This window comes from Dermochelys coriacea, chromosome 18 (assembly GCF_009764565.3).
Source record: "Dermochelys coriacea isolate rDerCor1 chromosome 18, rDerCor1.pri.v4, whole genome shotgun sequence".
Lineage (NCBI taxonomy): Eukaryota > Metazoa > Chordata > Testudines > Dermochelyidae > Dermochelys > Dermochelys coriacea.
In genome coordinates, this window is record NC_050085.1 from 15,878,095 (window position 1) to 15,890,663 (window position 12,569).

The window sequence follows — 12,569 nt, forward strand, 5'->3', positions numbered from 1 at the left end:
CATGTTCTCTGTGTGTCTATATAAATCTCCCCACTGTATTTTCCACCGAATGCATCCGATGAAGTGAGCTGTAACTCACGAAAGCTTATGCTCAAATAAATGTGTTAGTCTCTAAGGTGCCACAAGTCCTCCTTTTCTTTTTGCGACTACAGACTAACACGGCTGCTACTCTGAAACCTGTATATGCTGTTTGCTTATTGTGTTTTCACGTTATTCTTCTGAGGCGGTGGGGCCACGTGGAGACAGACTAGTCAGTTTCCCCTTGGGTTACACCAGTGTCTAGTCCATTCCACTTTCAAGTCCCCCCCCCCCCCCCCGCAGCTGCCCGGGGTGCAAACTGCGGGGAAACATGAACCCCCCCCCCAACTGCTTTCCCCAACCAAGTAAAATAAGGAATTTCAGCAAGGAAAGGGAGCGTTTTTAGATGCACAAAAGCGACAGGCTGGGGCAGACGAGGCCCTTTAAAGGATGAACCTCGCTAGCCCTTTAAAAAAAAAAAAATAGATTCCTCCCCCCTCCCCCTCCCCCTTTTAAATCACAAAGCCATTGCACGTTTTATACCGAAGGCGAAAACTTTACCTCGCTCCCTACCGCTGGTTGCAACAAAGCACCAGCTCCTCCTCTCGCTCTGTGGGGCCAAGTGTTGCAAGCCGCGGCGACGCCGAGCGCTTTAGGCCCCTGGAAGCTTCCTCTCCCCGGGCCACGTGCGCCCATGGGGCTCCCCGGGCGCTGCCTGCAAAGGGCACGAATGGAAATCCCCCCCCCCCCCCCCCCCCCCAAGAAGGGGCGCGCGCTTGGGGGACCCAGCCGGGGGGCCCGCGCGGTGGCGGCGCGTCCGGGGAGAGGAAACCGGGGGGGGGGAAGAGTCATGCCCGGGGCCTGGGTACAGGCTGGTTGCCGAGGCTGAGATCTGACCCCCCCCCCCCGGCAGCTCCACGCTGGGTCGGCCGGCGGCTTGCTCTGCCCTTGCAGGGTTCCCTGCAAAGCGGGGCCGGGGGTTTTATTCCCAAGTGGCGACAAGGGGGAGCAGGGCCGCGAGGCTAAGCGACTTGCAGTCCGGAGGGGGAAGATGGTAGCAGCCGCTCCGCGAGCCTGAACGGAAGGCAGAGCTTTTTAAGTTAAAGCCTTTGCAAACCGAGATGAATTCCCCCAAAGCTCGGTACTTAGTTTTCTTTCAGTACTTCGGGACTAACTATAGGTAGGTGCCGTAGCGGCGGTGGTGGTCCTCCCGTGCTGTGGCGTTTGGCAAAACGAGTCCAGGATCTGTGCCTTCTTAGCGTGGGGTGTAAAACAACCAGATGCCCTAATATTAGGGGATTTGTTTTATAGGCGCAACTATAACCCCAGCCCCTGGAGGTGCGGGGGGGGGGAAGTGTCCCAATTTTTCACATTTCCTATCTGCAAAAAGAAAAGCAGTACTTGTGGCACCTTAGAGACTAACCAATTTATTAGAGCATAAGCTTTCGTGAGCTACAGCTCACTTCATCGGATGCATTCGAGAGGGAGAGAGCCAAAAGGCAGGTTTCCTGGAGTGTAGCTGAAGTGAGCTGTAGCTCACGAAAGCTTATGCTCTAATAAATTTCAGAGTAGCAGCCGTGTTAGTCTGTATTCGCAAAAAGAAAAGGAGTACGTGTGGCACCTTAGAGACTAACAAATTTATTAGAGCATAAGCTTTCGTGAGCTACAGCTCACTTCATCGGATGCATTTGGTGGAAAAAGCAGCCTCTGCTTTTTCCACCAAATGCATCCGATGAAGTGAGCTGTAGCTCACGAAAGCTTATGCTCTAATAAATTTGTTAGTCTCTAAGGTGCCACACGTGCTCTAATAAATTTGTTAGTCTCTAAGGTGCCACAAGTACTCCTTTTTTCTTTTTGCTTTTGCCAGCATTAGCTACAGGCAAACCCTTTCTAGTGTAGACAAGACCTTAATATCTATAACTTTCAGCCTGTCGTTTCTACTTTGTCTCTAATGCGAGAATCAAAATCACTTGCGTGCAGGTCAGTGACTGTTAGAATAACCCCTAGGTTTTGTCCCCTGTTTACTACACTGAGTAGAGTTATTTAGTGCAGTGCTCTCGGTTTTCTCAGTGCTGCACAAGGTCCCTCCCTCAAGAAGTTTCCAAGCTGAAGCTCAAGTACTGCCAATGCACGTTTGCATGTGTGGGGTTAAGTTCAGTCACACTGCTCAGTCGCAATAGCATCTGCGGGGTTGGGACCTTATCCTGAAAGCCTTTACCTGGTGCAAATTGTCCCCGAACTTCAGTGGGCTTGTCGTTATCGTTAATTTTGACTGATGTGCATTCGCTCCAGCTGGGGGCCTTCCAGACACTTTGAAAGGGTGGCCTGTGCACTGTGACCCTGGCTCTTGAAGGTCAGAGCAGGAGAAGGGTCTCAAGGAACTGTTATGAGGGCAAGTTAGGAGAAACATAAGCGGTAGGAGGGAAAAGTAGCTGAGAATGGGGTTATGTAGAGGCTTAAAGGTGAGGACAGGTAGCTTGAACTTGATATGGAAGGCTAGAGGGAAAATTGGGTGAGATTCAGAGAGGAGTGATGTGATCAGAACATTGTGGGAGGAAGGAAGGTGACTTTTGGCAGTATTTTGTGTGGACGGGATGGGGGAGCAAGGGGGAAAAGCAGGAAAACCAAAGAGGAGGAAATCTCAGTAGCTAAGGACAGATCCTTGATGTGGCAGTTCCTATGTAGGTGGGATGAGGGCCTGGCTAGGGAACAAGGAGCAAGGGTGGATTGTGATTTCTGCAGTCACAAACTTTTTTCCAAAGTAAAATAAATAAATTAAAGCTTTTAAAAATGTGAAGTGCTGTATGTGACCGTTTTCCTTCGTCCTTGAATGATGCAGAGAGAACCAAGGCAGATAAACTTGTCTTTAGACGTAGTACAGGGGCCATTTAATTTTTGCAGGGAGAGTTTGAATGTTAGATATGCCACGTAATACATTTTGACAGCTGAGATTGCATTATTTTGCTTTTCCTTTTTTCCCCTTGAGTGAGTCTCTAACTCTCGGCGAGACATTCTATTAGGCAGACAATGAAAGGAGACTAGAGAAGGAATAACTGAAATAAGATATGCAAATGTCATCTGTTGTTGAAACCATAGTCATAAATTCGTGTCTGCATCTGCTGCTTAAATATTGTTCTTTGCCTATAATCAGATTAGGCCATGATTATTAATGGGACAATTACTATAGCTAGAAGCCGCAAACTGCATCCTACGTGAATTATTAAGAAGTCTTTGTAAAACTTTGATTCCTATTCGTGTGACCTCAATACAGTACAACACTTAACAGCTCTTGAAGTCAATGGGACATAAGCATGTGCTTAATTGCTTTGCTAAATGAGAGCCTGACTAAAGTAGCAGCATATAGTGGTAGGAAAACGTATATAATTTTACTTCAGTGTACAGTATTGGTGCCTGATCCAAAGCCCATTAAAGTCAATGGCAATCTATCTAAAACAGGTGAAAGGTAGCATTTGATCCTTAGTTAAGTTTTATATAAAGAATTCGCTGGTTCTCAATCACAATCAGTCACTTGACAAAGAAGCTGACGATCCTTATTTTGCTGTAGCCCAGGTACCCAGCCTAAGTGTGATGTTACATCCTATGTTCAGCCATTGGCTGAAGGTTGGTGTTCACTGACAATTGCTAAGAACTGTTGTCTTTCTTTTGCTCTGCAGTGGTGTCATGGAGACGCTGACTGATCAGCCTGTGCTCGGTGTCCAGAATTACTTGGAGGTAGGTACTTGGGGGGGGCACTGACTCAAACTGAAAAGCTAAGGTTGCATTGTGGAACCGCAAATATTATAAGGGGGAACACTTGTCCTTGTACTGACCGCTTAGAATAATAATAATACCTGGCTCCTTGTACAGCACTTTTAGTCTGTAGATCTCAAAGCTCTTTACAAAAGAGTTCAATATTATTATCCTCTTTTTAAAGATGGGGAAACTGAAGCACAGGGGATGAAGTGTCTTGCCCAAGGTCACCCAGCAATTCAGTGGCATTGTTAAGGATTTGATACAGAGCAAGTTTTTCATGCCTTTTCTTTATTTTTTGAGGGGATGTGGGGGCCAGTCCTGCAAGCTGCTCTGCGTGGGCAGGCACTTGTCTAAAGGCAGTAGTGTGCTGGTTTCCCTTGAGATTTGATTTTAAACCGGTTTGGTTAAACTGGTGTCCATGTAGTCCTGGATTAGCTAAACCAGTTTAACCAAATGGGTGAAAGTTTGTGTGTAAACAAAACCTGGCTTACTACAGGACCTTGTGGCAGTCATCCAGCTTTTTCTGTGCCCAGTTTTCCCCTCCGATAAAAGAGGTATTAAAACACTTTCCTCCCAGGGGCATGAGAGTTTTACTGGAAGGATGTTGGTAAAACATTCTCAGATCTTTGTATGGATGCAAAGCATTGTTATTTCCAAAGCCTGCAAATGCATTTGTTAAACTGGTGCCACATGCCAGAAGTTTTGCTCTGTTCCAAAGCCATGTATTTAATAGCTTTTTGCTATTAACAAAAATTCAGTTATTACGGTGATACATTAAAATGAATGATTTGTGCTTAATTTGAATGTAAACACCCATAAGAATGGTGCACTTCGCCTGTTGTCCCAGACATGCAATCGTGAATGACTGTTTTAATCTTAATGTTTGTTCCTCATGGTCTCTATTGTCTCAAAGGGGGCAGCACTTTCACTCAGCCTTTATTTTTCTGTAATTTCTGTTGGGAACTGTACCGAGTGAACATCTGGTTCTTAGATGACTTGTCTAATGTGCAGGAATTTTGTCTGATGTTGAGGAATTTTGCTAATCACCCTTATGTTGTTTAAGTGCATTCCTCTCCAGAGGGTCGTATGACTGTCCTATCTAAGCAAAGCCATCAGAAATGTTTAATTAGCAGTGGAGTCTCACCTTTCTCCTCCCATTAATTGACAGGTAGCGACAATCTCTCAGTTTCTACACAAGCAAAACCAAATAGCTTCAAATTATAGAGACTTGTAATGATTTGGATTCTTCTTGGTAGAGCTATTAAAAGCGATCCTGTGTGTCTGCCTGTGTACTTACATAGCTCCCCTCACTGTACCTCACAAACGTTGTTAATTTATCCCTGCAAAACACATGTGCCGAAGTGGTGTTTTCCCCACTTTACAGATGGGAAGCTGAGGCCCAGAGAAATGAAGGAACAAATCCTCAAAGGTATTTAAGTACCTAACCTTCATGGATTTCAATGGGAATTAGGTTCCTAAACACCTGAGAATCTGGGTTTATGAGACTTGTCCACGGTCACACAGGGAGTCTGTTGCAGAGCATAGAATTGAACTTGGGGTCCCTGAGTCTTGATACAGGGCCTTAACCACAAGACAGTCTTCTTCTCTGCCTGGTCAAACTGGAACCAAAAGCTGGGCTTGTAAGAACAACTTTTCATAAAACCTAAAACCAGTAAAAATGGTTCTGAAAATTCCAGTGTAAACAGTTTTTGTTTTTTAAGCTAAACATTCCCCTGCAGAACTGCAATCCAAACCTTACATCATTGTGTTAGTGTGTGACACCCAAAGGTGAAATTGACTAGTAACTGTAAACAAAAGTGAGACAAGGAGGGAGAGGTAATCTCTTACTGGCCCAACTTCTGTGAGTGAAAGAGAGAAACTTTCAAGCTTACATAGAGTTCTTTGCTGTGTAAATGCAGCAGCTTCTCTCTCGCATCAACAGATGTTAGTCTAATAAAAGATGTTACCTCACCCACCTGGTCTCTCTAATATCCTGGGATTAATACAGCTACAGCAATGCTGCATGTAAACAAAAGTGAAATTGACTAGTTCATTTTCATTGTCAAGATGACAAGAAATGCAAAAATTTAAGAAGGAAATTTGCCGTTAAAAGTTCTTTCCAGTTTTAATGCATATTATATATTAACACATATAAAGAAACCTGGTGGGGTTTTTAAATGATTTCTAATCTGAAAGCATCCCTTTTAATACACTGCATATGGGTTCAATCCTACAAACACCGTGAGTAATGCCTGAGTTGTTCCATTAACTTCCAGGAGACCTCCCAAGGTGGTCAGGACTTCTCTCTGTATCAGTTGTTAACAGGATTGGGCCCTAACTGTGCAGTAGCAGTGAAAAAAGACCCATTCCTATGTCAGCCAGTAGAAAGTGGGTCATTAGTACAGGTTACAGAATGAATGCTCTGCACATCTAGGCATTTTTGTAATGTAATGCTAAGTTAATTACAATTCTGTATTGAGCGGCACATCTCTGAACACTGCTGGTGATTCCCATGTCCCACGAGTGGCTGTAATTAAAAGGAGACTCTGCTGTCTTAATTCACTTCTTGCAATCGGGGTAAGTTATAAGCTAAAGTGAAACACATGCCTGTTTATGTAAGAGATGAGATTTGAGCTGTCAGAGAGGTTACAATCCCGCCACCTTGTGCTGCAGTGGACAGCCCTTGCTATCCAGAATGAGACTCTCACATGACTGTTTATAGTCACTTCTGAAGCAACAGAAATGATGTATGGTTCTCATAAGCTTTACTTCTGGAAAGATTATCCCCTGGCATGTTTCTGGGGTGGGTTTATGGTTGCCAGGAGTAGAGATTAAACCATATGTTTTATTCTAGCCAATCTAGGTTCTATATGATGGCTCCCCTCACGTTAGGATCTGAGCATAGTATTCTTAGAGCAGCATGTTTTCTTATCATCCCTACAGGTTTTAAGGACAGTGTGCTAGTCTCTGGGATAGTCTTACCTCTTGCCCTGCTTTTCCTCTTTGGAGGAGTGGGTATGTTTGGGAAGTATGTGCAGGATAGAACTGTGTGCAGTGCAATAGACGGTGTGAACCCTTAGCACTGAATCGGGGCCCCAACGTGGTGTCAGGTGGTGTGCACTTTTGGAGGCGCTGTCCTTTTAAGATGGGTTGGTAAACGTTTATGGTCGCTGAAAAGAATGACTTGTGGCCATTAAAAGATCACTCTTCACATTTTGCATGGGTAGAATTGTAGACCTTGATGTCAGAGTTAAATTTGAGCTAGGTTAAGTAATGCCTGCCTAAAAAAAATTACTCTTGCAGCTTCAGCTAACATGCAGTATTCTTTGCTTTCTGGCCAAACTGTTGTACTGTGTTTCTATGTCCTCTTAAACAGTTGCCATGACAGAGCTGTCAGAGGCACCTGCATTTCAGTGATGGGTCAGATTACTCCTATGGGAATTATGCACCACTGCGCATGTGCAGAATTTATGTTCCCTGCAGATTTCTTTGCTTCCCCACAGAAAAATGACTTTCTGATGGGGAAGCAAAGGGAAGCCACAAGAGCAGTCATGCGACCTTCCCCAGCAGTATGTTTCGGGTGCCCGTGGCAGCCAGCAGAGAGATAAATCACTGTAGGCAGGGGGAGGGACTGGGGAAGACCCGGCTGGTGGCTCCTACCCTGTGCCAGGCTCAGCTGATAGTCCTGGCTGAGCTGGGGCGGACAGGACTTCCTCTTCCCCTGCACGGCATCTGGGGCTGGGTTGCAAATTCCTCCCCCTCTCCCCCGCTTCCTGTACCCACTGCTCCTCACCTGCAGAGGGAGGGATCACTGCACAGGGAGCTTCTCCCCCGACCACCCTGCATCCAGACCCCCTCATACTCAGACCCTCCCGCTGAGTCTCACACCTGCCGCACCCAGAACCCCCCTGAGGAGCCCCACTCCCCTGCACTTGGACCACCCCGATAAGCCCCAACCGGCTGCACCGGGATCGCCGCCCCACTCCCCCAGCATCTGCCCCCCCCATGGGACCCCCCCACACCCAGACCGACTGCCGAGCTCTATCCCCCCACACTCAGACCTCCCCCATTGAACCCCCAACACCCAGACCCCCCAACAAGCCCCTGTGCATCCAGATCCCCATCTCGCCTGGATCCCTCACTGAGCCACCCACACCCAGATGGCCCCACACAGAACCCTCTCAATCCACATCTGGATCCTCTCACACTAAGCCCCTCCACACTTGGATCCTGCCAGGCTGAGCCTGCGCACACCTGGGTGTACCTGGCACTGAGGGGCAGGGCACTGGGGTGTTTCTGGGGCAGGCCCGGTTCTTGCACTGTGTCAGGGTTGGGTGCAGCCTCACTGCTGAGTCTGTCCCCAGTGGGGAGCTGTATAGTGATCTCCCACTTCTGTGCAGTCAGGGGCCTGTGCTCTCCAATGCCATGCTGGAGCCTCCACAGTTATTTGATCAATACATTTTGCATAATTTTAAAATATTGTGCACAGAATTTTTAATTTTTTGGGACAGAATGCCCTCAGAAGTAGTCAGATGGTTCCAGCATATAGACAAATCAAAAGTGCTTTGGGTTAGATAGCTCAACGGACTGTTTGAGGCATGTGTTCTGAATTTGGTGGCAGTGTGGGGTTTTTTTTGGAACTGGTTGACTTTTTAAAAAATTTGGTGCAATTACAAAATTTAAAAAAAAAACTGCAGAAAAGGTTGAAATTTTTGCAAAAAAAATATTTTTTTGTTCAACTAACTTTAGTGCTGGTCAACTTCTTAAAAATGTTGAAATTAGGATGAAGTTTATAGTTTCACAAAGAACTGGACAAAAACTGTTTTGGGGGAAAATGTTGCTTACTCTTCTCTCCTCCCCTCTCCCCTTTCCGCCACTCCCTGGTTTTTGTCCCCCTCCCTCTCTCCCCCCCCCTCTATTTATTGTTTTTAGAGCAGTGGGTTCCCTTGTTTTACAGAGAGAGTTCCAGGCATAATGAGCAGTAGAAAGGGTGTGAAATTAAGAGAGGACAGAGGGAGCAAAAGGGCATTGTGGATGGTTGTTTGGGAGGAGAACTAACCATAAAAATTGAATCTGAAGGTAATAATATTGCGTGTGCCACACACAACAGCTCAGGCTGGAGATCTGTTTTGTAATATACAACCTGTATGCCCATGTGATCTTGTTATTACTCAGCACTGGAATTGATTACTTATCATGAGCCCAGCAGCAAGCAGGTGCTGCTTTATCATCTCTAGCCTCGGGACACACACCATTTGAAGGTCACGTATTTGCCCACCAACCTCTCCAAGATACCCCCCGCGCTGTGGGATTGAACATCTCATGGCAGCAGACCAAGGTCCATAAACTCAGAGCGGGGTATTCTGTGGAGAGCAGTGAGGAGTTCACCTACCTCGGCTGTAAGCAGTGTTCGAATGGTTGCAGCAAACTGGATGTTCTTTGGCGAACATGAACACGGCATGAAGTGCGCGTCTTCCTTATAGATGCTAAACCATCTTTGTGCTGAGGCAAAGTTCAGGATCTGTCAAACCTGCGTTCTACCTGCATTGTTAGATGAGTCACAAATCCGGACGCTCCTCAGGCAGACTTGGAGCGCTGAGGGGTATTCCATATATGCTGAGTATAAAGTGGTTTGTGTGCAACGATCTGGCCTTCCTTCGGTCGTTCGTCATGGCCAAAAGCAGCATAGCGAACTTTTCAGCCAGGTTGTTTCAATGGACAAAAACAACCCAGCACGCTGTGCTCTTGAACTTCCATCAACGTGCAAAGGGGTGCATGCCCTGATCCTACCTGGGCTTTCTGGAGGCCTGCCCCAGAGAGTCATGGATTTGTAGGATTGAGACAGATCTGGGAACTTGATTGCACCATGCCCGGTGTGATGCCTTCACTCGCGGTCACTCTGACTGGTGCAATGTTCCTTAGAAGACTCTGCGTCTGTGTATTTGCCATGCTTGTTTTTGATGGTCTGTGTTGGCATTCATTTGGCACTCACTGCTGTGGTAGCTGAGGGCTATCTGCAATTCTGGTGGCGGGAGTTAGCGCCGTCTGGTGGCGGGGGCACTGGTCTGGGAATTGGGAGACTCAGGTTTTATACTCCGCTTTGCCACCCACCTGCTGCACGACCTTGAGAAGTCACCTAATCTTAGCACCTTGGGTTGCAAAATGAGGATAATGTTTCTCACATCCTTTGGCCAAGAGCTCTGAGATTTATGGAGGGAAAGTCCTGCTTAGCGGCTAAGAATCATAACTCTAATTGAGGATCTCAGCAACATTTATTCGCATTGCTTATTGATTTATAAAGCACCCACCCATCTCCAGAGACTGTAACTGGAATGCTGCGTAAATGTTACATGGCGCTTGAAAGACAGAGTCCAAAAGGCTGTGTATCCCGTTTACCCGTCCTCTGCACAGTATAGCACTGCTTTCCCTCCCTGTCCCATGCTTGGGGCTTTGGATGAGCTCAGCAGTTGTTTTGCAATATTTGAGTGAGCAGCTTTTTGTTTTAACAAGCAAATGGGTAGAATGGGCAATTAAAAAAAAAAAAAAAAAAAAAAAAAAAAAGGAAGGGGGAGAAAAAGTTAGATCAACATATTTGTTATTGTCATTTCATGGCATCGGCATTTTGATCTCCTCAGCTGCACACTGGCCAATTCGTGGATATGCTCGGTCCTTTCATGTGGTTGGATTGATGTCGGGCACTGCTGAGTCGGGTTGCATTTATGAGAACCACATGGGATGTCTTAAAGGAACATTAATGGAAAACTTCTGGAGTCTGTAGGAATTTGTCCCCTTTGCTTCACCTTCTTGCAACCTTGAACTCCGAAAGACTTGTTCTTCGAGCGATTGCACATGTCCATTCCACTGTAGGTGTTGGTGCGTTCCAGTGCACAGTTATCGGAGAGATTTTACCCTTAGCAGCACCGGTCAGGGTGGCCCAAGTGGCCTTTTCTGTCTCATGCACATGGTGCAGGCATAAAGGGCTGAGCCACCCCAGGTCTCCTTCAGTGCTTCTGCCTGTGGTGGTTGTTGGAGCTCCCTGTCCTTGCTTCTGCAAGGCTTTTCTCTATACCTGTATCTAGTACCCGGGTATTGTGAGTGTCCTTTTAGTAGCTAGTTTGTTTGTTAGGGGGGAAAACTTGTTTTGTGTGGTTCTGACACCCAGCTTGGGGATTGGTAGCGGAGATGTGCTGCGCTCTCCAGGTTTTGAGGCCTGCCGCTCTTGTGGCAAGGCTTAGCCTAATAATAACCCTCACCCCAGCCGCCTTAAGTGCTTGTGAGGGGCTCATGTGAGCGACGAGTGTGGCATTTGTTAGGACTTTAACCCCTGTTCAAAAAAAGGCAGAGTAACCAGCTTAAATTATCTGCTGATGGAATCAGCACCTTGGCCTCCATTTGAGCCTTCTGTCTCTCTGTGGGTACCGAACCCCTTGGCGTCAGTCAGCATGGCACCTCTGGTGCTACTGGGACAAAGAGGCAGATAAGCATCATCGCTACCAACAAAGAGGCATCATCAAAAGACTCGAGGAGGGTGAGCTCTTCCAGAGACTTGGGAGCACGTTCAGAAAGGAAGCAGCCCCCAGAGCTCACCTCTAAGCAAGGGGTTTGTTGACTCCAGAACCCAGAGCGGGCCTGTTGAGACTGGCTCCTGAAGCACCTTCATCAGCATCTCCTTGCGCCGCAGAGCATCTTCCTGGGACTGGCTCCTCCTGAGCCTCTGGAGGCAGAGAGAGTTATTGAACCTCCTGGAGCCACCGTCACCAGCATGTCTAGAGACTTGCCTGGCACCGGTGCTCAAGACACCTCCTCCGGCACCTTCACCTCCGCTCTGAGCAGCTCCACCGGATGTGGCTGTTAGGGTACCAGTGAGGCCACTGCTGTCTAAAGGGAAGCCATATGTCATATCCTTGGCTGCTCTTTCTTCAGAGTTTGAGCCTCCTTCTCCAGCACTGATGGGTACAGCATTGCCTAGTCTCTGAAGTGGGTTCCTACGTACCCCAACCCCATCAGGAGAGAGAGGTCACCTGCCCGCCCTGGATTCCACCCCAGCAGGAAGCCTACAGGAGGGGCCTTTGGGCTAGGCATAGCTGAGTCCAGGGCTGTACCTCAGGCCCTTTTGGAACCTTGGGGTCATCTCCCCTTCCCGCCCCAAGCAAGAGCATCCCTGCACCATCTCAGCTGGAGAATTGTCACCACAAGCACCGTCGTGGTGGTACCTTCCATGAGCAGCTGCAAGAGGAGAAGGAACTAGACCAGCCCCTGGTTCCGTTAGCATCCTCTTCCTCCTCTCCAGAGAGGCAATTGTGGCAGAACCTATTTCTCCACCTTGGGATGATTCTAAGACTCATCTGGAGCTTTTGCGGAGGATGGCTGTAGCTCTTGATAGACCTGGGGGAGGTCTGGGAAAAATCTCACAAGCTGGGGGACATTCTAACATCTGCAGCTCCAGCTAAAATTGCCCCATTTTATTGGGAGAGCTATCTTAGAGCCTACAGTGTGCACGTAGGTGGTCTAGGTTGCCAAACTGTGCCTTAGACTCCTTCGGGGCTGGATGGTGGAGAAGTGCTCTTCTAGAGAGCACCATGTAGACATGTCAATGTCAACATGTTTACGACTGCCCTCTCCTGGATGGAATCAGAACTGCTTAACTCAGTGCCGTAGATCCTGTACTGCTAAACGAGATTCTCCTTTAGCTCAAGTAGCTGGGGACGGGTCCTTTGGAGCAGGAGGTTTTGATTCTATCCCCGCTGTCACCATGAAGTTCACAAGTGGTCATGGCATTCACCATAGTGACAATCCTG

At 47.4% G+C, this 12,569-nt stretch overlaps 1 protein-coding gene across 4 annotated transcripts in view; it reads left to right on the top strand.

Moving 5' to 3' along the window:
* The first annotated feature begins 638 nt into the window (after window positions 1-638).
* Window positions 639-12,569, top strand: part of PUSL1 (pseudouridine synthase like 1) — a 67,525-nt gene continuing 55,594 nt past the window's right edge. The window contains exons 1-2 of one of the 4 annotated variants that reach the window (XM_038376369.2): window positions 639-1,198; window positions 3,693-3,750. In XM_038376369.2, coding sequence (XP_038232297.1) covers window positions 1,140-1,198; window positions 3,693-3,750 — 117 coding nt within the window. In that variant the 5' untranslated portion in view covers window positions 639-1,139. Of the gene's footprint in view, window positions 1,199-1,881; window positions 3,589-3,692; window positions 3,751-12,569 lie in introns of those variants that run through there. The other 3 variants (XM_038376370.2, XM_038376371.2, XM_043500214.1) reach the window with 3 other exon arrangements.